At 42.5% G+C, this 27,659-nt stretch overlaps 1 protein-coding gene across 1 annotated transcript in view; it reads right to left on the bottom strand.

Moving 5' to 3' along the window:
* Positions 1–26,974, bottom strand: part of SGPP1 (sphingosine-1-phosphate phosphatase 1) — a 51,328-nt gene extending 24,354 nt beyond the window's left edge. The window contains exon 1 of the mRNA XM_056134142.1: positions 26,013–26,974. Within this exon, the coding sequence (XP_055990117.1) occupies positions 26,013–26,717 (705 nt within the window). The 5' untranslated portion in view covers positions 26,718–26,974. The remainder of the gene's footprint in view (positions 1–26,012) is intronic.
* Positions 26,975–27,659: the final 685 nt, after the last annotated feature.

Raw genomic sequence — 27,659 nt, 5'->3', positions numbered from 1 at the left:
ATAAATAAATTGCAGTCTGAAAGCTTTTTGAGTAAACAGGAAAGAAAATTTCCAATGCCTGATTTATTAAAAAAATATTAGAGAGCCAGAGAACACAGAGATTAAAGTGCCTGACCTGCATATGTGAACTGTGGTTTGATTCCACATACAGTTCTCCAGTTCTCCTGGGGTGAATCCTGAGCAGAGCCAGGAGTAAGCAGTGCCAGGTGTGGCCCCAAAACCAAACCAAAGCAAAAACACCCTAACAGCCAAATATATTTAGAGACTTTTGTAGCTCAAGTTTCTACAATAAACACTTCCTGAAAAATAGCCCAAATTATATGCAACGATATAAAAACCACTTAATACAATAGCATGTTAGAAAAAACTAAAGAGTCAAGAGAAAAAATCGTCATCATAATATCATGTTTTCTTTCATGGCACTCCCCACAACTATATGCCAATCCAGAATAACATATATGTTCAAATAGGTAAAACAAAAAAGGGACCCACAAATGAATCACGGAAGAGAGCAGCACGATGCAGAGATGTCTCTGGACCCTGTTCCAGGCTGATTTCACTGGGGCGCCTTGAAGAGGAGCAGTCATAGTCCCTCCGCCTGCGCCAGATGAATCCCTATCCAGCCACAAACCACCAGAACGCAATCGAAAACCCAGGTATGCGGGAACAGTGACTGAAAACTCCAGGCTTCATGCAGCCAAAATGGGCCGCCTCTTCCCATCTCCCTGTCCTTCTCTTCCTGGCAGTCATGCCCATGAACTGCCCCTGGGCGCCGTTTAAGCGCATTAATGGCCATAATTCAGAGACTCACAAATGAATCTCGGAAGAGAGCAGTAGCACACTGAAGAAATGCCTCCGGACCCCAAACATTTAAAATTTTAGAATTTGAGGAGCATCTCATGCTATTCATAACTTCTCATACTATTTATAACAAGAAATACAAAATAAATTATTTAGCATCTACCTGTGGGGCAGTCTTGAGTGCCAGTGGGAAAAATCTGAAATAATGGTGGTGGGATTGGTGTTGAAATATTGAATGTAACTGATTACTATGAACAACTTTATGAAAATAAAATTTAAAAATTTTTAAAAAGGGCCCATATAGTCCATAGTATACACGCTAATGCAAACTAAATCATTTTTAACTCTATTGTTTTAACATAATCACATCTGATGTCATTCTAGTTACTGCTTCTCTGTAAACTAACAATTTAGTAACAAATTAGCAATATCCTCATGTAACCATTATAATTTTAAAATAAAGACCACATCAAAGAGAGTACCATTTATTCCCATAGTAGTTGATGTGTTCCTACATTAATTAGGATCCACTTCCAATTCCTATTTTACAGGAGGAATTTGTAAGGAAATAAGGCAAGGGTACTTGTTATAGCTTGCATGATTTTCAAGTTGCAGGAAAGCTACATCTTTCCAGATAGCTAAAGACTAGCAAGAAATTCCTGTCTCTACAGAAATCAGTGTCTTCAATAACTTATCCCTATTTGCTACAAAATCCCAGAACATTTCTCCAGTGTTTAGATAGTGTGTGTGTATTTGTGTGTGTGTGTGTGTGTGTGTGTGTTTAAATCCATATTCAAAACCTCAGGAAAGAAAGCAAATCTCAGCTACAGTGACAAAAGCTCATCTGGAGATGTGGAGCTGCCTCAGCACTTGAGAGAAAGGAACAGGGCAATTAGGTACAGTAATTTTCGAAATGCATTGTCAAGGAAACTGTACTTCTGTCTTTTTCACATTGCAAATTTAGCAATTCTGTAAGATCCTTAGTTTCTATTTTTAAAAAAAGCCAAAGGGGCCAGAGTGATAGTACAGTGGGTAGGGAGTTTACTTTGCATGCAACCGACCCAGGTTTGGTCCCCAGCACTCAATGTAGTCCCCCAAGCCTGCCAGTAGTGATCCCTAAGCACAGAGCTAGGAGCAAGTTTTGAGTCATGCTGAAGCAAACCAGCCCTTCTCTCATTTCTGACACACATCTATCTGTTATACAGTCTTGCACTCTCATAACCTCTATTTTTACCTAATCTACCACTTCATTTATTTTTTTGCTTTTTGGGTCACACTCGGCAATGCACAGGAGTTACTCCTGGCGGTGCTTAAGGAACCATATGGGATGCTGGGAATCGAACCTGGGTCGGCCGCGTGCAAGGCAAACGCTCTACCTGTTATGCTATCTCCCCAGCCCCTAACACTTTATTTTTGACAAATAAATTGGTTGAATTTTTTCAAGTGAAAGTTCTAGATAGATATTAGACAAAATTCATATGGATTTTTCTTTTTTACTGAAAGGTTAACAGATTGTTTTATTTAACATACAGCTTACACATATGAGACATTATTCTCAGAGTTTTACAAATATTAGCTCATTAAATCACTGGAATAAATCTACAGGATAACTACTCGAGTTTAAATCAACTTAGGGTTTAGACAGAAGTCAAGTGACTTGTTCAAGGTCAAACAGTATTCAAACACTGGACGTCTCATTTCTGAGACTAGGCTCTTGACTAGTGTACTAGGCTAGGCTGCTCTCCATGTTTAAAGTATGACGTTTAATTCCTTCCAGCCCTTGGGTCACACAGATATTTTTTATTTAAGATTTTCTTAGATTAGTAACTAGGTGCAAATCACTCAGTTATATAAAAGAGATGTTAAAGATTATCATTTATTTTGCATTACTCCCTTTCACAGATAAATAAACCCCAAGCTAGATAGATACGACAGGGGTTAATACAGGAGGAGTAAAGGCACGTGCCTGGCACGTAGTAGATTTGCAATTAAAACAATTACAAAAACTGCTTTTAATAGAATTTAATTTATTCAGAGTGTAGTATGAAATATGAGACAAGGGTAGGCATCAGAAGCATATGCATGCATGTATGTATGTGTGTATGCATATATATAAATTTTAATCTAAAGAATGAACAATGTATATGTAAACAACGGGGACTAGGTAATATGTGATTAATATATCCTGCCTAGTTCTCATACATTCAAAAGATAAAAAGCAATGCCACTTTTCTATAAAGTAATTTGGTAACTACATTGAAGAACTTTAAATATTTATAAATGATTTGGTAATTTCTTTCTTAGAATTCTATAGTAAGAATGTAGAAAGGTGAGCAAAGACTCAATTATAAAAATATTGCTCACAGAACTTGAGAGACAGTATGGGAGATTAGGAACTTGCCTTGGATCTTGCTAGTCCCGATTCCAATACCCAGCACCACAAATGGTCTCCGACACATCTGCCACACAGTCTCTCCTGAGCACAAAGCCAGGAATATTCCCTGAGGATTGCTGGGTGTGGCAAAAAAGTCCATTACAAAATTATATATGCCATATAACAAATAATGAAAAATCAATATTTATCAACTTACTCTGTGCTTAGGGCTGGAGCAATAGCACAGCAGGTAGGGCGTTTGCCTTGCACGCAGCCAACATGGCCAACCCGAGTTCGATTCCTCCGCCCCTCTCGGAGAGCCCAGCAAGCTATCGAGAGTATCTTGCCCGTACGGCAACACCTGGCAAGCTCCCCGTGACGTATTCGATATGCCAAACACAGTAACAAGTCTCACAATGTTACTGGGTCCGCTCGAGCAAATCGATGAACAACAGGAGGACCGTGATCGTGACTCTGTGCTTAAAGTATGAGTTCTTGTAGCTATACAGACCTGGTCTTTAACCATTTACTTTATTTATTGGGATTCAAAAATGTAAATGACATAAATCAACTTATACCATCTTGCGAAAAAAGAGAGGAGCTCTAGGATAAGAATGCCGAGTATCTCAGAATGGTAAGATAGAAAGAGGCCAAGCTACCAGAAAAAACTAGAACTATAAACTAAAGACAAGGTCATCTCTTCTGGCTTCCTATGCACTACAGTTTTTATTCTGTGGACCAGATTCCCTGCTCTTCAGTGCGCAAGACTTATGAATATTTATGAATTTATTTCTTCTCTACTTAGGAAAGTCATTACCTAATTCCAATTTCTGGTAAGGACCCAGAAAAAAAAAGGGGTTTTGAGGGCTGTAAACTACGCTAACTTCCTAAAAGATGTCTACTTATTCAAGAGTGGGAACCAAAGGCTAATTTCATATCTCTTTGTATCAGAGCTTTCTCTTCTTTAAATGGAGATGTCGGCATTAAGGTCAGCCCAGAAGCAACAGCAAACTGGTAGGGCTGGCAGTGCTGAGGCCACTGTGGCCACACCCCATTGTGCTGAAGAGGAAACACACACACACACACACACACACACACACACACACACATACACACACACGGGGTGCAAAGCAAGTGCTCTAGTTCTTTGATCTAGCTAGCACCCTTACACCTCCAGATTTTTTTTTTAGAGAGAAATAACAAGCACAACATGCAGTGGTTCATGCAAAGTCTACCGAACCATAATACCAAGCTTAACTGCAGTTTCAGTCTCTCCCAAAAGTGGGATGCTAAACCAATAGGTCTGAAATGTCTTGATAAGATAAAGCCACCCATCTCCATGACCTACCCTTAAAGGAAGTATCGGTAGGTTTAGCCAGAAAAAAAAATAATAATTTTTTTGTTTTGGGGCCACATTCCACAGTACTTGGGGCTTACGGCTGGCTCTGCATGTGCTCAGGGATTACTCCTAGAAGGACTCAGGGAACTATCTGTGGTGCCAGAAATCAAACTCCAGTCAGTAGTAGCCATAAATAATCTTTATTTGTCCACCCACTGTCTAACTATAATTAGTATAACTCCTAGTTCTTTTATTTAATTTTGGGTCACACCCGGTGTTTCTCAGGACTTATTTCTGGCTCTGTACACTGGTATCACTCTTGACAGGGCTCGGGGGACTATACAGGATGCCACGGATCGAAATCAAATTGGCTGCATGCAAGGCAAGTGCCTAACCCACTGTGCTATCTCTCTGCCAATCCTCTATTCCCCATCCCCCTCCCCCCACCGCCTTGACACTACCTTTTCTATTTGCTAGATGGAATACTGCCAATTCATGAAACATTTATTAAAATCAATTGTAATTGACCATCACATTTATCTTGATTTGGCATTTTTAAAAATAGAAAAACTATTTTACAGGAGTATGAAGACATTTCATTCACTTTACCAAGCCACCACTAAAAATGAATAATGTTCTTAGCCAGGGAGATTATGATGCAGGTGGCTTAGGTGAGTTGAGACAGAGGTAGCAGCCTAGAGAGGGGTCTTCCACTTTACTCTCTATCTACCTCAGTCACTCAAGGAAGCCCCTGGGGCGGGTTAGGAGTGGTAAAGTCCACTACACACACCTACTGTGTACAGTGCTCATGTCCCACCAGCCCCACAAAGCAGCTGTCAAGTAGCCCAAAGTCCACTTGGTCCACATGTCTACAAGGTATGGGAACTGGGTTCTCAGTATGCTTGAACTCGGGCTGGAGCAAGAAATTATTCCAGTGGAAAAGAAATCGGTCCTAAATCTGTCCCAGGGTTTCCAGGAATGTGGCCTTCCCTCGCAGGAAAGAATTTTAAAGGGAGACAGAAATAATCACGTTAAAGCAGGAGTGGAAAGTGAACAGCTAATTATTTAGTCAGACCCAAATAGTTCATTATTTAGTCAGATCCAAATAGATGGCTAGGGGTATGAGATGGGATCAGATAAAGAACCCTTCCCCACCGCTAGCAAGCTCTGCTCTACTCTGTCCCCTGTCTCCCTCCTTCTCCTCTCCCTCCTTTCTTTCCTTCCTCCTTCTCCCAGCCTGACTGCAGAATAAGGGATGGCAGGGCTTGCGCACTGCCAGAACACAGACTCGAGCAGGGCTCTAAAACACCCAGATAGTGACGAAGTTCTCGGCAGGAGTCTCACCCACGCATACGTGGCTAGGGCTAGAGACTAGGGAAAACTGAGGCGCCAAGGGACCACTGGGTACAGTCTGACAGAGGCCTGGCAACAAGATTTCAGGCTAGGAAAGCATATACTGGATAGAGAATTCAGGAGAGACAAGACCAGGCTATCGTACACTGGAGGCAAGCAGGTGGCAAGGGACAGAACTTAGGAAGCCATAGATGGGGCTGGGCAGCGCCGGCAAAAGGAGAGGTTTCAACATTGGGAAGGGACTCAGACCCATCTGCTTGAACTTTACATTAAACTCTAACTTTTTTTTAAAAATTTTTTTAAATTTTAATGAATTGCCATGAGATACAGGGAAAAAGGTGGGATGGAGAAGAGCAAACTCTAACTTCTTCATCTTCTGAGTGTTGTATGAAAATCTTTCACACAAAGCTCAGGAACCCGCCAAACACAGGAAAATCCACTTTCCAGGTAACAACAGCAAAGTAAAATAGAGTTAATACAGGGCAAAGCGTGAAAGAGAAAAGCCTTGGATGGAGTGGGGAGGTTACATAAGGACTTCCTCCACCATCCAAGGCCAGGAGTTCTCTCCACTTTCATCTGTTGTCACTGGACGAGTCCTGCTTCTCAGCGATCTTTTCCTATTCTTTGGGTTTTTTGTTGATTTTTTTTGTTTTTTGTTTTTTTGTTTTTTTTAGGGGGCACACCCTGACCCCAATATGCCCAAAACAGTAGCAAGTCTCACAATGAAGACATTACTGACGCCCACTCGAGCAAATCGATGAACAATGGGAGGACAGTGCTACAGCGTGGACAGTGCTACAAGAGTAGTCTACATGACTTCAGGCTACTTCAGGGATAATGATCAGGCAATTTCTTCTTGGTTTAATATTTTTTGGAAAAAAATCCTTTACCAGTAACCCACCCCAACCCCTCACTCCCATCTACCAACAGCTCAAAGGGTTGAAATATATGTTTTGCATGCAGAAGGTCTGGGTTCAATACTAGTTTTTATGATCCGGACTTGCACCAATTAGAGTCTTCACTGAGGCACTGTTGGGTGTGACACAAAACATGAAACAAAGTATTTCCTACTTTAGAATACAAGACAAGTCAAAGTTCTTCAGAGAATCCAAGCATGGGAGGAAGGATAGAGGACATAAGGGAAGGAGGGGAGGGGAGGAAAAAGAAAGAATGGAATTAAGGAATTAGCTTTATTATTAAATGTTCTTTTCTTTTGGCTTTTTGGATCACACCCAGTGACTCACAGGTGTTTCTCCTGGCTTTGCACTCAGGAATTACTCCTGCCAATGCTCAGGGGACCATATGGGATGCTGGGAACTGAACCCAGGTTGGTCACATGCACGGCAAACGCCCTACCCACTGTACTATCGCTCCAGCCCCTAAATTTGTTTTTAAGGACTGTGGAGGCTGGCAAGTTTAAAGGACAGGCCAGGTAAAACCAACAGGGTAGGCAAGCCAACAGGATACCAAAGGAAGTAGTTGGTGTAGCCCAAGTCTTTCAAATCTGTCAACAGTACAAATGATCCACTTTATTAAAAAGCCATCTAATTTAAATGTCAATATTCTGTTCGAAATCTCTGGAATAGACAAAAGTACAGGGGTTAAGATGCTTGCCTTGCATGCAACCTACCGGTAAAATTTCTGACACTGTATATAGTCCCCTGAGCACTGCCAGGAATGATCCCACTAGGTATGGCCCCTCCAAAACTGTACAAGTTTATATCTATACACACACCAACACAATTACAATTTCAACAAAATTCTGGAGACTGTGACTTAGCTAAGTCGATATATAAAATGAACCACAGACACAGAGACAGTACAGGAGTTAAGGCACTTGCCTTGCATGAAGTCAAATGTGGTTCAATCCCCAGAACCACACATTGTCCCTTAAACACTCCAAGTGATCCCAGAATTCAGAGCAAGGATTAATCCCTTAGCACTGGCGATATGTGACCCAAAAAACAAAACAGGAAAAAAGGAAAAATTAAAATCAGACCACAATACTAAATAAAAAAAAAGAATAATATATATAATATGGTCACACTTCCAAATACCAAGGATATAAAAATGTTATTACTTATTATTACTTTCCAATACTTCTATAATTTTCCAAGACTTTTGTAAGTTTCAGTACTTGTTTTGCGTATTTGTCTCATAGCAGAATTTAACATTACCTAACTCCTTTTTTTTTTTTAGAAACAGTTTCTATTTAAATTTCGCTTACAACTTCCTGTGATAATTTTCAATGATAATGTTCAATTTACACCCTTTTCTTCAGCAAATTTCTCCAATTAGGCTCAGCACTGTGGCCCTGGAAACATATTTAATCATGCCTGTATGATTCTGTTTCTTTTATCACAGCTATTAGATCAGATATAGCCAGAGCAGGGCAAAGCGATAGTAACAGAAATCTGAGATTATGAAACCCCCTAAAAAAAAAGACAGACTGCACGTCTTAGTTCTGGTAGCACTTTCTTATCCTTGACTACACTTGACTTCCAGGCGATATCCTCTCTCTCTGTCTCTCTCTCTGTCTCTATCTCTCTCTCTTACACACACACACACACACACACACACACACACACACACATATACACAAACACTTTGCCATTTGACTTCCATGAGATACTGATGTAGGAGCAGTGATGGCAAGTCTCTGTGTTGGTACAGAGCCAGGTTCTTCAATACTTTTAAGAATGGAAAAATTGGGGGATGGGGGCTCGGGGCCATACAGGTGATGCTCAGGGGTTACTCCTAGCTCTGTGGTCAGGGATCATTCCTAGTGGTGCTCAGGGGACCATATAAAATTCCAGGAATAGAACCCAGGTTGGCCACATCAAGACAAACACCCTACCCACTGAACTATTTCTCAGGCCACAAGAATGAAAAGATTGAGTAATAAAGATGCTTAGACTTAGAGTTAGAAATAGAAAAGTTTATTGGAAACTAGAAGAGAAAGAAACTCCGTATGTAGGGAGGGACTTAGTACATAGGACTAAGTTAAGTATGGCTCATCTTGTAAGATTTTTAAAGGCAAACTGGGTCTTTGTGTTACTTGTCAAGAGACAAAAATGTTACAGAGAATGTGAGGAGTTTAGGGCCTTGTAATTATTTATCTATTATCTCTTAGTTTCCTGTGAGTTGAAGATGTGGGCAGAAACTATGATCTTGAGAAATTGCTAACTTCCCATATTCAGAAAGTCAAGAAATTAGCAGAAGTGTTTAAAATGTGGAATGGAGGGGCTGGTGAGAGCACAGTGGGTAAGTTGCTTTTATGCTGCTATTCCAGGTTCAATCTCCAACACCCCATATGGTCCTTTGAGCACCTCCAGACGTGATTCCGGAGGGCAGAGTCTGGAGTAAGCCCTGATAGCCTCTGTGAGAGTTCCGCCCAATAAGTTAAAAGTAGAATGGAAATAGCTAAAATGGAGGTGCTCGCAGTAGCTGGCAAGGGAAAACTGAGGTTTCCTCTCTCAATATACACACAACCTCAGACAATTCCTATGTTTTTCACCTCTCAAACTGTTATTTGTGAGACTGCTTAACTTTATCCTCTTAAATATCCTTAAATACATTTGTATTATTACTTTTAATAGAGCAGATACCGTTCACTTATTTATTGCTGTGCCAGGAATTGACCCAGGGCCTCAAACATACAAGTCAAGTTTGCTACTGCTGAGTCACATCCACAGCCAATACTGATGTCTTTAAATGTTTGTTTTCCTGCACTCCCGGTTCTTACTATGTGTACTCTCCTAGGCCAATATCCATCAAGTCATCACTTCATTCTGTGGCAATTTGCTAAACACACAAACCCATCTCTTTTAAGTATAAAAATGCCTAATAGATAGATGCAGATTATTGTTCTACTAACACCTCAACTCAATATATAAAATTGAGTTAATCTCCTTCATGACCCTGCTCTTTTCCCAAATCTGATCGGCTACAAAAATGTTCCATACCGCTTTAAAACAAGCCACTGTGAAACTAGCTTTCCAGAGAGGATATCTGGAAATAACCCTTTACTCCCTTGTCCCTAACATATCCACTTGCCATGTTTATCAATCCTTTCTCTCAAATTCTGGAGAGCTGGAGAAGTTCTATAAAGAAGATCACACCTTCTACAAGATCATTGTCGGTGACTTTAATGCCAAGATAGGACCAAGAAGATCAGTCGATGAACTCCACATCGGGACCCATGGCCTGGAATGGAACGAACAGGGTGACAGACTGTCTGAGTTCATCGTGTCAACCAAAATCTTCCATGGTAACTCACAGTTCCAAAAGGCTGAATCTAAATGTTGGACATGGGAGTCTACCGATGGACGGTTCCACAATGAAATAGACCACATCATATTCAATCAGCGGTTTTGCCTAACATATGTTGCTGTTGTCCCAAAATTCCAAACGGGATCAGACCACCGTCTTCTTCGTGCAAAATTCTACCTCACAGAACGAGGAGAAATGAATGCAAGGTTTAAGAAGAGGACTCCCAGAACAACCACCAACGGGGAGCTCTTTGGCTCTGTTGCGGCAACATGGGAAGATGCCATCATTGACAACATTGATGAGGAATACGATCAAATGATTCAGCACCTCCATGATTGTGCAAGGAATGCCAAGAGAGAGATAACCACAAAAAACCGCCTTTCTTCGAACACTCTTGAACTTATTCCCCAACGTGGCTTGGCACATGCCTCAGGCAACCACAAGCGAACATCCGAACTGGCAAAACAGTGCAGAGAAGTCATCAAGGATGACCTCAAAAACAGGAGAGCAGCAGTACTGGTAGATGCGGCAGAAGCTGGGAAAAGCATTTGTAATGCCCTCCTGACTTTCACCAACTACAAAACCAAGATGACTGCCCTCCGACATCATGATGGATCTATCACATCTTCCAGAAGGGCAATGGAGAAGATTATTCATGACTTCTACTCAGATCTCTTTAATAGCCACATCCACTTGCCCACATACCACATACCACATGATGGATATGTCATTCCCAATGTTCTCCCTTCCGAAATCCAACATGCCATCTCGTCGGTAAAGAAACAAAGAGCACCTGGCCCAGACAAGATCAGACCTGAACACCTGAAGAACTTACCATCAGTACTCATCAATACATTGGCTCGGCTCTTCACACGCTACCTGTCTGAATGCAAGGTTCCATCCCAATGGAAAACCAGCAGGACTGTACTACTATACAAGAAAGGAGACATCCACGACATTGGCAACTATCGCCCAATCTGCCTATTGTCTGTCATCTACAAACTATTCACTCGAGTCATCCTGAATAGGATTAGCAGAACACTAGATGAAGGACAACCATGTGAACAAGCTGGATTCCGAAAAGGATTCAGTACCATCGACCATATCCACATGATTACTAAGCTCATTGAGGTTTCTCGGGAGTTCAAGATGCCGCTCTGTCTAACGTTCATTGATTTAAAGAAGGCCTTTGATTCTGTTGAGACGGAAGCGGTCATGGAAGCCCTAGCCAATCAGGGCATACAAACTCAATACATCAGGATCCTTCGTGAGCTCTATTGCGGATTCACTACCAAGATCTCACTATTCTACAAAGAAGTAATCATCCATATCAAGAGAGGGGTTCGGCAGGGTGATACCATTTCACCAAAACTCTTCAGTGCCACCCTCGAGAACATCATGCGACGACTGGAATGGGAAAGTATGGGAGTGAAGATAGATGGTCGGCAACTACACCACCTCCGCTTTGCTGATGACATCGTTCTAATAACACCAAACATCAGCCAAGCAGCACAAATGCTGAACGACTTTAACCGTGAATGTGGAAAGGTCGGACTACAGCTGAATCTTACGAAGACAATGTTTATGAGAAACAGCCTTGTTCCTGACGCTCCATTCGCTCTCAATGGAACCACCATCTCCGAATGCAACAGTTATATATACCTAGGTCGAGAAATCAACATGATGAATGACCTGGCACCTGAGTTGCGCAGGAGGAAGAGAGCGGCTTGGAATGCCTTCAAGAGCATTGAAGAAATAACTAAAAGGACAAAGAACCTCCAGCTACAAGCACATCTCTTTGATTCCACTGTTCTTCCTGCATTAACATATGCCTCAGAGACCTGGACCCTACGAAAACGGGATGAGAATGCTATTTGGGTCTCTCAAAGAGGAATCGAAAGAACCATGCTTGGAATATCACGATTCACTCAAATGAGAGATAGAATCCGGAGTTCTGATCTTCGTCAACGCTCAAGAATCAGGGATGCTGTCTCATTTGCCAAGACATCAAAAATCAGATGGGCTGGACATGTAATGAGGTTTACAGACAACCGCTGGACTAGAGCCATTACTGATTGGATTCCATAGGACATCAAAAGATCACGTGGACGCCCATCTACAAGATGGTCAGACTTCTTCATCAAGACCCTAAATGATCGGTTTGGGGCCCTGCATGTTCCTAGAACGAACAGATACCATTGGGCTACGCTAGCACGCAACTGGGATGAATGGAGACGTTACTGGCACCCGCTCGAATAAATCGATGAATAACGGGGATTAAGTGATTAAGTGATTCTCTCAAATTCATCTTTCAAATTCATCCATTTTTCTATATTGCCTTGGACACAGTATAGGTCAAGGGCTGAAAAAGTCTTTCTATATTATAAAAGTCAGATAGTGGATTTTAGTTTTTGTAGATTACCAGTCAATGTCACAATTACTCAACTCTGCTGTTGGAGTGTAAAAGTGCCACCCAGACAATATAGAAATAAATGGACAAGCTATGTCAATAAGGCTTTGTATATAGCCACTAAACTTTTGGATTTCACATCACCAGCATGTGATAAAAAATACTGCTTTTGACCTTTTCAACTTTATAAAGTATAAAGTAAAAATGTAAAATCTACTTGTAGCTCACAGGTCAGATAAAATCAGGCAGTGAACCATTATTTGCAGTCTCTCAACCTAGGCCCATCATCTCTCCCTTGAACTGTTAAATCAATTTCTTACGTGGTCTGATTCCCTTACTTCTCCAGTCAGTTTTCTCTAGTCTGTTTTCCACAGTGTGAAAATGAGTCTTCCTAAAACACCAATCTAATCTCCTTTAATCTTCTCTAAATTGTTTTATTTACCCTGGTATCTGTGGGCTTATGTTATTGCCGAGGACGTATTAGAACAAAAAAGATTATGTTGATGGAATTGAATATCATTGTCTTGACTAAAGCTATTTCACTAAAGCCAACAAGAGGAGGAAAAAAATATGACTGTCACAGAAGCAATACAGTTATTTTTTTAACTTGACATGCTTTTCTCTGAGAAGAGATGAGAATGTACATAAAATCATTAAATAGTTGAACAAGTTCTTGTATACATATATAAATCAAGTACATTTCCCAGTCACAAAAAGCTAACTATTTAAACTTGAGCATTATTTATAATTATTTTATAATTTCTCAATATTATATATTTATAACAGCAATTAAAAATTCTAATGTTAATAAAAATAAATCTGACAAAAGACAAGCTTAAGCTATATGGTGATAAAAATAATTCACTAAAATATATTTTAAAAATTTAAATAGGACTTATTTACAGATAAAAAGATTCAATACTGGGCTGGGATAATAACTCAAAAGAGTAGAGCACATATCCTAGCAGGCATGAGGTCTCAGGTTCAATCCCTGGCACTGCATGGTGCTAAGCACTGATATCCCCTTAACACTATTGGGGTCTGAACAGCGCCATATAACTGGGCCATGCATTGAACCATCTGGTCCACAGAGCCCTGCCACATGTGTCTGGAAGTGGCCTCTGGAAACACTTAAGAACTGGTTTTGAGGATTCCCTCTCCAAATAAGAACATCTGACACTGCAAGACTACCAATTCTTTCCAAAATAATTTATAAATTCATTGTAACTTTAATAAACCCAAGAACACTGTAACTTTAATGGCAGCTGAAGACCTCCAGAACTAGCCACAACCATGCTGAGACCACTCTCCACACGTATGAAGGTACCAGCAGAGGAACGAAGGCATGCAGGTCCCAGGGCTGAGATCTCCAAGCCTGCTTGAATCGGGGCTGAGCAGGCCCAGATCCTCCATCTTCCAGTAGGCAGGGGTCACACCCACCAACTGCACCCCTGGCACCGTGTAATCCCATCAACGGCCAAGACCCAGAGACTATAAAACCCAGCTCCTGGAAGCGTAGCCGCATTTGCGGCCACGCGACATCTTATTATTTCATTCTTACTTTGGACAACCCGGCAGGCTACCAAATGTAATCTGCCCACACGGCAAAGTCTGGCAAACTCCCCGTGGTGTACCCAATATGCCAAATACCAGTAACAATGATAGGCCTCATTCTCTAACCCTGAAAGAGCCTTGAATATGGCACTTTTTAAAATCTCAGGGCTAGAGCAAAGGAGACATTACTGGTGCCTGCTCGAGGCAATCGACGGACAACTGGATTATCGTGATTGTGATCGTGTAACTTTAATCAATTTGGTCCATAGAGTTTTATGAAAATTGAAGGTTATGGTTTAAAATGACATCTGGACAGGGTCAGATTGAAGAAGAAAGGTACTTGCCTTACACGGGCCCAGCCCCGGTTCAGTGCCAGGCACAAAGTCCTGAGCACAGGCAGAAGCAGCCCCCAAACACAAAGCTGGGAATAGTCCCCAAGTACCCCAGGGTATAACCCAACTGCCTCCCCACCAAATATCCCTCCTCCCCCCCCAAATATCCGTCTTTTGCGGGTTGATATCTTTTGTTCTCAAGATAGTTAAGACAATGATATTGACAGACATATACAAACAGATTATGAAACAAAATAGAAAACCAGAATCAGTCTCATAATCAGATTATATGGAAGCTTGAAAATAACAGAATGACATTACTGATAAGTGGAGAAAGGATAAACTATCTAAAAATGACATGAGGTCAATTAGTTAGTACATATGAAAAATTACTAAAGATCTATATCTCTACATGAGCAAGATTAATCGAAAGTAGTTTAAGTGATTAAATGTGAAAGTGTAAATTTTCTATCCTACTTTAAGGAGTCTGCTTCCATAATCCTTCCATAATCTGAGAGATTCTCTACCTTCTTTCAACTTTCTTTCCCTCTTCCTAAATAAAAACTACTTTTAATTCATGGGGCAAAATTGAAATTACATGTAGAAAAGAAAACAGTCCCCTGAAGACTTCCTGGTATGTCCTCCTAAACAAAAATAGTAACAATAATAATAGCAAAAAATTAATTCAATGTTTATCAACATGTTCCTCGGAACACGCAACAAAAGAGGCGTCGGAGGTGTCGGTGTCCTTGTCAAAACGAACTTGGCCATAAACATTGATTCATTCAAATGCCTAATAACCTGAATCAGAGGATTATACTTGAATAGATGTGGCTCACTGCCAGCAGTTTCTATCTTCGTTGTCTACACACCAACATCCAATTATGATGAAGGAGAAATTAAGAAGTTCTACATGGAGCTGGAAAAGTTCTATAAAAAAGACCACACCCTCTACAAGATCCTTGTCAGTGATTTTAATGCCAAGATAGGACTAAGAAGATCAGCCGAAGAACTCCCCATCGGGACCCATGGCCTAGAATGGAATGAACTGGCTGAGAGACTATCTGAGTTCATCATGTTGACCAAGACCATCCATGGTAACACGCAGTTCCAAAAGGCTGAATCTAAACGTTGGACATGGGAGTCTCCCGATGGACGGTTCCACAATGAAATAGACCACATCATATTCAATCGGCGGTTTTGCCTAACCGATGTTGCTGTTGTCCCAAAATTCCAAATGGGATCAGACCACTGTCTCCTTCGTGCAAAATTCTACTTCAAGGAGCGGGGAGAAAGGGCTGCAAAGTTTAAGAAGAGAACTCCCAGAACGACCACCAACTGAGAGCTCTTTGGCACTATTGCGGCAACATGGGAAGATGCCGTTGTTGACAACATTGACGAGGAATATGATGGACTGGTTCAGCACCTCCATGATTGTGCAAGGAACGCCGAGAGAGAGATAGCCACCAAAAAATGCCTGTCTTCAAAAACTCTTGAGCTTATTCGCCAATGTGGCTTGGCGCAAGCCTCAGGCAACTAACTGCATGCGAATATCCAAGCTCGCAAAGAAGTGTAGAGAGGCAATAAAGGAAGACCTCAAAGAGAGAAGAGCGCAGTGCTGGTAGATGCAGCAGAAGCGGGGGAAAAGCATTCGCAACGCCTGCCTGTCCTTCACCAACTACGAGACCAAGATGACTGCCCTCCGACGTCCTGATGGATCCATCACATCCTCCAAATGGCAATGGAGAAGATTATCCATGACTTCTACTCAGATCTCTTCAATAGCCATGTCTACATGCCCACATACCAAATTCCACAGGATGGATATGTTGTTCCCAACGTTCTCCCTTCTGAAATCCAACAAACCATTTCGTCAGTAAAGAAGCAAACAGCACCCAGCCCAGACAAGGTCAGACCAGAACACCTGAAGAATCTGCCGTTGGTACTCATCAGTACACTGGCTTGGCTCTTCACACGCTACCTGTCTGAATGCAAGGTTCTGTCCCAATAGAAAATCAGCAGGACTGTACTACTGTTCAAGAAGGGAGACATCCATGACATTGGCAACTATCTCCTGATCTTCCTGTTGTCTGTCATCTATAAGCTGTTCATTTGAGTAATCCTGAATAGGATTGGCAGAACACTAGATGAAGGACAACCATGCGAGCAAGTCGGTTTCTGAAAAGGATTCAGCACAATCAACCATATCCACACAATAACCAAGCTCATTGGGGGTCCTTTTTTTTTTTTTTTTGCTTTTTGGGTCACACCCAGTAATGCACAGGCATTACTCCTGGCTCTTCACTCAGGCATTACTTCTGGCAGTGCTTGGGGGACCATATGGGATGCTGGGAATTGAACCTATGTCTGTCGCATGCAAGGCAAATGACCAACCCCCTGTGCTATCACTCCAGCTCCTCATTGAGGTTTCTTGGGAGTTCAAGATGCCACTCTGTCTTACATTCATTGATTTAAAGAAGGCCTTTGATTCTGTTGAGACAGAAGCACTCATCGAAGCCCTAGCCAAACAGGGCGTTCAAACTCAATACATCAAAATCCTCCGTGAGCTGTATTACGGATTCACTACCAGGATCTCACCATTCTACAAAGAAGTGATCATCCATGTCAAGAGGGGGGTTCCCAAGAATGGCCAAGATTAGTACCAGGAATTTTACTCCATGAGTTGGCGGCCAACCACACATACTAGGGGAAAAGGGAGCTCAGATAAAGTGGGAAACACCAAATAAAGGTGTTGGGCGGATCCTCCCAGGATGGGAGAAGCATGCGGAAAGTAGACTATAGACTAAACATGATTGTCACCCATTGCCTCTTTTGCAAACACACCCAATAAGAGAGAGAACAAAAGGGAATGCCCTGCCACAGAAGCAGGGTGGGATGGGGGAGAATGGGGGGTGGGAGAGATACTGGGATCCCTGGTGGTGGGAAATGGGCACTGGTGGAGGGATGTGTATTTGATCATTGTATAATTGAAACCCAAGCACAAAAATGTGTAAGTCTGCAACTGTACCTCATGATGTCTATTAAAAAAATTTTTAATAAAAAAAAGGGGGGAGTTCGGCAGGGTGATACCATTTCACTGAAACTCTTCAGTGCCACCCTCGAGAACGTCATGTGACGACTGGAATGGGAAGGAATGGGATTGAAGATAGATGGTCGGCAACTATACCACCTCCACTTTGCTGATGACATCATTCTAATAACACCAAACATTAGCCAAGCAGCACAAACGCTGGCCGACTTCGACCATGAGTGTGGAAAGGTCAGACTACAGCTAAATCTCATGAAGACAATGTTTATGAGAAACAGTCTCATTCCTGATGGTCCATTCGCTCTCAACAGAACAAACCTTTCGGAATGCAAGTTATGTGTACCTAGATTGAGAAGTCAACACGATGAATGACCTAGCACCTGAGTTACGCAGGAGGAAGAGAGCGGCTTGGAACGCCTTCAAGAGCATCGAAGAAATAGCTAAGAAGATGAAGAACCTCCAGCTCCGGGGACATCTCTTCGATTCCACAGTTCTTCCTGAATTAACATATGCCTCAGAGACCTGGGCCCTACGCAAACAGGATGAGAACGCTATTGGGTCTCCCAAAGAGGAATTGAAAGAGCTATGCTTGGATTATCACGCTTCACTCAAATGAGAGAAAGAATCCGGAGTTCTGACCTCTGTCGATGGTCAAGAATCAGGGACGCTGTCTCTGTCAAGGCATCAAAAATCAGATGGGCTGGACATGTAATGAGATTTGGAGACAACCGCTGGACTAGAGCCACTGCTGACTGGATTCCATGGGACGTCAAAAGACCGTGGCCGCCCACCTATGAGATGGTCAGACTTCTTCCTCAAGACCTTGAACGATCAGTTTGAGCATCTTCATGTTCCTAGAATAAGCAGACGCCATTGGGCTACACTAGCACATGACAGGGACAAATGGAGATGTTACTGGCGTTCGTTCAGCAAATCAGTAAATAATGGGATGTCAAGTGATCAAGTGATCAACAGATAAAAGACTAAATAAAATATGGTACATCCAAAATGGAGATGTTACTGGCGTTCGTTCAGCAAATCAGTAAATAATGGGATGTCAAGTGATCAAGTGATCAACAGATAAAAGACTAAATAAAATATGGTACATCCATCCAATGGACTACTACTCAGTAATAAAAAAAAGAATGAAATTATTGTAAGACTTTACACTAAGTAAGATTTTCACAAAGTTATGTGACCTATCACCACATTTTGGAGGAAAAACCTATTCAGCACTCCCCTGAAAATATACTTTTAAGAATCAAGAAGTGGGAAGTATCACTCATTTTGGAAAAGATTGCATTAAGTGAAAGACATTAGTCACAACACATTACATAACTATAGTTCAATTTATATGAAAAAAATCCAAAGTAGATAAATCTATGTAGGCACTAAGAATAGTTGTTGCCCTAGGGATTGAGCAGAAAAATGATTATAAATATAGGATTTCTTTTGGATAAAGAATTTTTTTAGAGTAATTACTCTAAAATTAATTGTGGTGATGGTTATACATAGCATTCAATATACTAAAAAGCCACTGAATTGTATATTTTCAGTGGTTGAATTGTATGGTATGTTAATCACATTTCAAAAGGCTATTGTCTATTAAACAAAAAACAGTGAGTGGAGGTGAGAGAATTTCTGTTTCTGTCATAAAGGATTAACTGTTGTAAGAATGGCTGTTTCATTGTAAACACCAAACAACTAGACAAATTATAAAAGACAAAACTATTTTCAGATATTGGAAAATAAGAAGCAAAGGAATATAATTCAGGAGAAATAGTAAACAAGGGAGAGGAGCCCCATCACTGCCCAGTTTTGCTACTAGAGGAAGTTTTCAGACTGTTGCATGGCAGAAGGACAAAACACAAAGTCCAGCAGTTCCACTGCATTAAGGATAGAAAAACTGGAATCTGCAGATGCCAAAGCAGTATAATTTGCAGGAGAGTAATGGCAAGATGTATGTAATGTAATGTAATATAATGTAAGTAATGGCTCAGAGAATGAACCCCACAGATTTGTTGAGGGTGGTCTCTAAAAATTTGTACCTGAATACCAAATCTGTGTATGCATGAGGACAGTCCAGAAGGCCAGGAATAAAACTACCAGAAACAGATCAGATAGTCCCCAAGTTCACACTGATGTATGACTACTTCCCCATTAGGCTGGGTGCAAAAGGAACTGGTTAGTGTCTTCAGAAGATCATCACCTTAATGGTAGCACTGTAGCACTGTCCTCCCGTTGTTCATCGATTTGCTCGAGCGGGCCCAGTAACGTCTCCATTGTGAGACTTCTTGTTACTGTTTTTGGCATATCAAATACGTCACAAGTAGCTTGCCAGGCTTTGCCATGCAGGCGAGATACTCTCGGTAGCTTGCCGGGCTCTCAGAGAGGGGTGGAGGAATCGAACTCAGGTCAGCTGGGTCAGCTGTGTCAGCTGCGTGCAAGGCAAACGCCCTACTCGCTGTGCTATCACTAAGATACGATTATTCTGCACCCACTCTAGCAAATCTCAAAATATTTTTAAATGGTAAGTAATTGAACTTTACATTGGGGGGGAAAATCCACTTAAAGGAATACACACTTTGGGTCTTTTTTGTGTTTCTTTGTTTTGGGGCCATACCAAGTGATGCTCAAAGGTTACTCCTGGCTCTGCACTCAGGAATGACTCCTGGCAGTGTTAAGGGGATTATATGAGGTGCTGGAGATCAAACCTGGGCCGCCCTGTACAAGGCAAGTAATCTACCAGCTGTACTATTTCTCCAGACCCTATACATCTACACTATTTTAAAACTTTAAAAATCACTAAGAAGCAGGAAAATATATGATTTTTAATATCATCTAAAGGCAAATAAAAGAATAATTTAAAAGATGCCAAAGATGATACAATTAGAAGATAAGGACACTAAAATGGCTATTAAAACTTCAAAACATATTCAATGATATAAAGGAAAACATGAACATAATGAGCAATGGAATAATGAGAAATGGAAGAATTAAAAATAGTAGAAAAATTATGATACTTTGGTGGCAGCTATATACCCCTAAAACATTAGCACCAACACTCTTGTAAACTATTACTTCAGTAAATAATGATAAAAATAATTATAAACCCAACTGTTACAGCTACATATGAAATACACAGTACCTGAAATTGAATCTCATCCTACTTGAAGACTAAGGTTGTGATTCAGCGGTAGAGCAGCTGCTGTTCATGTGTGGGGCCCTGATTTCAATTCGCAGCACAAAAAAGACCTGTCTTGATTAATTTCATACCAAATTAGTCAATGCAGCCAGTCTCACTTTAGTGAGACTGAAGTCATAGCAATAAAAATGTTTCAAAATGAAGCAGAGACAGCAAGAAACACTGTGATCAGTAGCAAACATCAGCAGAAGCACAACATCTGAATGACCAACATTAAAGAGTCTAACTTCCATGGTAGCCAACAAGAGGATGTGGAGATGGGGGGAAAAAGAAAAAAGAAATTCAGGAGTAATACCGGAACATTACACAAAATATAGAGTCGACCTTGGGCCCAGAGATAATATAGCAGGTAGGGTGCTAACAGCTGACCCAGGTTCAATCCCCAGCTTTTGAGCCCAGGTTGGGGGCTGGAGGGGGTCAGGGATGGGAGGAGGTAGGGGCTGACAATACCTGGTGTGGCCTTCAAACCAAACAAACAAATAAATAGCACCAACATATTAAATAAGTATTTGCTATATGCTGTAATAATATATTAGAACATGCATCTGTATAAACATTAGAGAGACAACATATCAGAACAGTGCCATCTTGCAGTCAAACAGCCTAGGTCTGCATCCAAGATTGGTATGAACTTGCTGAGTCATCTCGAGTACTTCACTCGGTCTCAGTTTCTTCTGCAAACCTCATCAATTTTATGTGAATTAAGAGTTAAGTTATAGAGTTGGAAAGATAGTACAGCAGGTAACGTGCTTGCCCTGCATATGACTGACCTGGGTTCGATCCCCAGAACGTCATATATCCTGTGAGCATCTCCAAGAGTGATCCATGAGCTCAGAGCCAGGAGTAAGTCCTAAGTGGAGTAGGTTGTGGCTGAATAAAACAAATAAACAAACAAAACCAGGATATTCCAAGGGGGCCACAGGTGAAAATCATGTGAATATAAGGCCACACATGAGACTAAGGGACCAAGCAGTAAGAGAGAGAAAGTGAGGACACTCTTGGTAAGGGAACAAGGTCAGAAGAGGGCAATGGTCTGAAAAAAGTTGAAAAACACTGACCTAAAGCTCTTCCAAAAACTGCAATCACAAGACTAATATTCATTTACATGGGACAAAATAAAGGGAAAATATGCACACAATATTTCTGAGTAAAAAGAACAATGTCCAGAACTTTCTAGAAGGTTAAATAAGGTCATAACAATAAACCCATAGTTACCAGGAAAAGAAAACCTGGCAACTACGGAACATAAAGCTCTCCTTTTCATATGTTTGGGCAAATATTGAACTTTCTATAACATACCTGTTCAAATAAATAATTATGATTTAAAATAAAGAATAGGTACTTACAAAATCAGGAAAATATGCATTTCAAGTACAAGTTTTACTCTAAAAAGAAATCAAGGGTCCAGAGCTAATTTTATTTTTAATGTATTTCTTCCAAAAACTAACATTATTGGTGTCCTGTGGCTTTTGAAAGTCTTTTCCAGTCTTTGGCCTTTGTAGCCTGCTCTTCTCTTACTTTTGCTTTTCTTCTTTTTATCTTTTCATGATCTCACATACATCTCCTTTTATTATCTATGATGAACTATATTCTGATTATTAAATGTGAAGGTATATGGATTGGTTGGGAATGGGCTTGACTGCAAGGTAGGATGACACTAATTTTTTTAATAAAATTTAAAACCTTCCTAATGTAGAATATCAAGCACATACTAAGATTCATTACATAGCACACTATCTAAAATCAAGAGATTTTATTTCTCTAAGGAATATGCAAATAAAAACCAGTGTATTGTTTTATTTTATTCTTCAAAGAATTATCTTAATATCTAATGCTTCTTTTTTCTTACTTTTTCCTAATTCAGGTTATAAAAAAAATTAAAAAAAACATAAAAGCAATCATTATCATTATTCATATCCTAATAAACGTCAGCCATTTAACACCCAGATATATTAAAGCCATAATGCTTTAAATTTTGTAAATTTAAAAAAATTTTAGTTTCTTCCAGTAACAACTTCTTGAAATCATACTGTTGTGATGTCTACCTCTGTACTACAATACACCTGCGTTGAGACGCTAATGCTGGAGAAACAAATTTTATTTTAAAGGTTAAATGTTAGTTTTACTGGAAGTGACTGAAGTATTTTCTTTCCCTCAAAAAATCTTGGGAAACTTCAGTACAATATAATGCCTCTCACTTGTAGAATGGGCCAGAATTTCTGGGAGTAAGGAACAAAAATCAGCACTTCAAGCAAGTTCCCAAGCAACTGTTGTTCGGAGGGAAGGGTGTCTACTATTACTTTTTTTTTTAAGTAAAAATTTTGTTTAGAATGAGAGATGTGGCCACACCCGCCATGCCCCCTACACACACACACACACACACACACACACACACACACACACACACACTCCTCCTGCTCCTTATACTTATTTCATAAGTAATAAAAGCACTTACTATTATTTTTCTTTGTTGTTGTACTTTTTTTTTTCTGCAACAGTTTCACACATGTGAAACAAGTGCTCTATTCCCAGTCCCTGGTCTACTATCATTTCAAGATGAATGAGAAATAAAATAAGAAGGGTTAACTGAAAAGTCTGTGTAGGAGATGGATGTTGAGGGCATTTTAAGTTGGAACATAAAGTGGTAGGGAGACGTGAGATATTCCAAACCAAAAAAGGGATGGCATGTGAGATAATCTAGTACCAGAAGACATTTCAGCATCCTAGGCTTACAGGTACAAATACAGCTGTCCAGCGCAGAACCTTGGGGGCAGAGATGGACAGAACTATCCAACGAAACTCATCCTAATCAGAAAAATACCAGCCTTTTATTGTAAGTTTCTCCCCGCCCCACCTTTTTTTTTTTTTCCTCTTTTTTTGGGCCTCCCAAGAAGGCGGCCAGGAGGCCACTCCCTGTGATACTCAGATAACAGGCAGGCTAGGCCGGAGTGATGCTTCAGTACTAGGGCCCCACAATATGGTGCTGCTGGCACTCAGCTCAAATGGGGACCACCAGAGCTACACCCATGGGTGCTTAAGGGGCCATTCTGTGCCAGGCTTGAAATCAGGGTCTAGTCCTAGAGCATAGCAAGGCACTGCTCCAACTCTCTGAGCAACATCTACCTCCTCCTCCCACATTGTAATTCTCACCCCAGCTTGAAATATTTTTTTGTTTCATTACCCACTTTGAAAATATAAGCCTCTAAAATAGTACTCCAAAACTGACAGACAAGAACCAAAACAACTTAAGTAAAAGAAGCACTTTCATTTTCAATTCATAGTAAGGATTTTTTTGAAAAGTAAAAGGGAAACAAGTCGTTTTGCTTTTGTGTTCTATTAATGCAAATATTTATAAACTTAAAGTTTTCATACAAAAGGCCTTTCTTTCAAAATAACTATACAAAACATAATTACTCAAATTTAACTACATGAAACTACATAATTATTCAAATCTAGAAGTGTGTTCAAATTTAAATGGAAATATAAAATAACGAATAAAAACTAATTTACAAGATTAATTATAATCTAATTGGTCAGTGTTTACATCTGTAAAATGACATTTTGAGACTAGGTGGTTTCTAAAGTCCTGTTCACTTCAAATTCTAAGATTGTATACTATTTAATTTCCTTAAACTTTGAATTAAATATATGGAGTTATTTAGAAGTTACAGCACAAGTTTGTTATGAATTGTTAGAATGTTAATATACGTAATATATCTGTGAGGTTACAAAGGGCCTCACAGAGAATGCTTTCATGAAACATTAAATAACTAGAAAAATCAGGCCATACATAACTTGGTGTAAAATTCAGAAATGGTTAGATAAAATTTGAGATAATAAACTATTATGCAACACAGGCAGCAGTAATTACAATCTGATTGTCACTGTGTATCCAACTCCTTTTGTTAAGCAGTAAAAAAAACTGCCCACCATATCCTTCTCCCATATTTCTGCCATTCTTTCTGTACACAATCCATTTTCCCTGTTATTGAGAGATGCACTACACAGAAATGTCCATAGGGACAAGATTTTTCCCTTTCCTAGGTCCACATGTGTGGCTCAATGGTTGAGCATTGATGGCATATGGAGACCCGGGTTCAATAGTCTGCAATGTATTGAACACACACGCTCTCTCCTAAAATTAAGTCTGGGATAAGTAAGCCTATCATAATGGAGTTTTAACCCGAAAGTATGCTTCCCGAAAGTGACCTAAGATGAAAGTGACCTAAGATGATGTTATGCGCTAATGGAGGGGGTAGGGGGCGGTGAACTGAAGTAAGCTGAGTCCTTGGCTTCTTCATAATTATTAACTTTATTCTGAAGTCCAGGGCCCCTTTTCTAGACTGGCACATGTTACAATTTAAAAGAGATAAAATAAGACAGCAGTTTAAGGATAAAACTTAAAACTTTGCTGCCATAGGAGAGAAATTATTTCTAAGACTAACCTAGATACCATGGAAAAAGTCAAAGCTGGGAGTCCAAAGAGTCAAAACGCAAAAATGATATTAAAAACTCCCCTACCCCTCATGCGTGCTAGCTTCTTCAAACCCATTATCCTGACTATGGATCCTAATTCTTAAAAAGTAACTTCAAAAACCACGCATTTAAAAAAAAAAAGCCAACCTAACAATAAGGCGGTGGCGGCGCAACAACCGATCCTGCATGTGACCCAGAAGATAATTAAACTTCGCGTCTCTCAGCCAAGTAGCTTAGAAAGAGAACTCGCTCGCCGTGCTCCACGAGCTTTCAGAAAGGCTGGCTTCTGTTGTAAAGTCGGAGCTCCATTGCCTGGGACGACCATGTTTGTTTTGGAATTGCACTAAGGCTTAAAAAACAAAACAACCAAACAAACACTGAGCAAAGCTAAAAGGTGTTTTTTGTTTTTTGTCTTTTACCGATGCCCCCCGAACAATCAGTCTGGGGTGCAGGTCTGACACCCGCTTATGAAACTCGGTCTTGGATAACAAGTTGGAAGAAAGTGATCGCTAACCACAAGTGCAGTTGGGACATCACCAGAATTGAATAAAAAAAAAAATCACTCAAAAAAAAAAAAAGCAGCAGCAGTAGCAGCAGCCAAAGTCTGGTGAGAAGGCATCACGCCACCCAGAGTGTGTCCGTAGGGTTTCCAGACTGACATTAAATAGTAGGAAAAGAGTTTGCAGGCGGTCGGTCAGTTTTCCAACCCCTCTATCATCGGACGGCTTTGCACCTCCCGGGGCGGGCGGGCGGGCGAGCGAGTCCCCCCCGCGAGCCGGGCCAAGCACCCGGACGGTCGCAAAGAAACTCCGGGCGTTCCCGCGCGGACACAAGGCGCGGGACTTACCTGCCAGCGGCCGTAGGTGAGGAGGATCATGGAGATGGGGATGGCGGTGCCGGCCATGGCATGGGTGGACGGCATGCTGTACTCGGAGTTGTAGAACACCTCCAACTTGACCACGGGCGGCGAGGCGGGCCGCGGCCAGCGGACGATGTCCTTGGTGCACTGGCCCAGGTACATGACCAGCACCCAGATGATCACGAGCCTCCGGCCCACGAGGGGGTCCAGGTTCCAGATCCAGAAGGGGAAGAAGAGGATGTAAAAGAGTTCATTGCCCAGCTCCGTGCCGAAGCTGAACAGGTAGTAGAGCGGCCAGTTGCTCACGGGCACCGGCTGGCCCTCCTCGCCCGTCAGCGAGTTGCGGCGCCGGGGAGCCGCGCGGCGCGGGGCGGTCGGGCCCGGCTCGGCGGCCAGCCCGTTCCGAACGCCGTTGGGGGCGCCGCCGCCGCCGCCGCCGCTGCCCGTTTTGGCCAGGCACTGATTGCGCTCGCTCGCGGGCGGCTCGGGGCCTCCGGACGCCCCCGGCTGCCGCTCTCGACGCCGGGCGTCCGGGGCGAGGCGCACGTCGGCTCTCGGCTCATCTTCTCCGTCGTCGTCGGCGGCGGCGCGGCTCGGCGGCGCTCCCACCCCGCACAGCCGCTGGAAACGAGCTACTTTCTGCGGCTCCTGCAGCCCGTTCGCCAGCTGGACCAGGCGCTGCCTCCACGACATGATAACGGGACCCGCGCGCGCGCGCGCGCGGCGCTCGAACGGCGGCGGGAGGACGGTTCCCCACCACCACCACCCCGCCGCCCCCGACACACACACACACACACACACACAGAGACACACACACACACTCACGCACACACACACACACACGCACACGCGCGCGCGCGCCGGGCCAGCGGCAAGTGGCAGCGGCTGCCGCACCTCGCTCCGCCCGCTCGGCTCTGCCCGGTGACGGCGCGCCACAGGCCGCAGCGGCCGCCGCGCGCCCCCGCCCTCGCCGCGCGCGCCCCGCCACCGCCCGCGGCCTCCACGCGCCGGCGCGCGCCGCGCCCCGCCCCCACGCCGCGCTGGGAGGGGGCGGCCCCGGGCTGCGGGCGGCCGCGAGCGCGCCGGGAGGAGGCGGGCGGGCAGGCGGGCCGCCGGGGTTCCGCGCGCACCGCGGCCCGGCTCCCGCTGCGCCCCGATACCCGCCAGGCGTCGCGGCGCTGCGCTCGGCGAGCGGGACGGGGCGCCTTCGGCTCCCTCCGACTTTTCAGCGCTCGCGCTTCTCCGAAGCCGGGCTGGGCGCTGAACGCGGTGGACTTGGAGAAGTCACTCACTGGCCGGGGGACCCCCCGCTTCCGAGGGGCCGGTGGCCAAGCACCCGGACATCCTGCTGGCCGGGGATCAAACGGTGGATGAATGGTGAATGACGCCGAAGTCATTACAAGTCGTTACAAGAGTTTTTCCTGATGGAGGAGCAAACCACGTGCCAGTGGACCAGCTGGGGCTGTTGGAATTTCAGTTCCCAGGACAGAACTGTGTCGCTGGGCAGATGTTGGGGGTCGTAGCGGAGAGATGACAGTTACTCGTGGTTGACATGGAGGCTTTTCTTTGTACTCAGTTCTAATCGCGCCGAAGCAGTGTGATGAGTGACTGAACGCGTGCGGTGTGTGGATTTGG

The sequence above is a fragment of the Sorex fumeus genome, unplaced genomic scaffold (genome assembly GCF_029834395.1).
Source record: "Sorex fumeus unplaced genomic scaffold, SorFum_2.1 ptg000098l, whole genome shotgun sequence".
Lineage (NCBI taxonomy): Eukaryota > Metazoa > Chordata > Mammalia > Eulipotyphla > Soricidae > Sorex > Sorex fumeus.
This window is presented reverse-complemented; position numbering and strand designations above follow the sequence as displayed.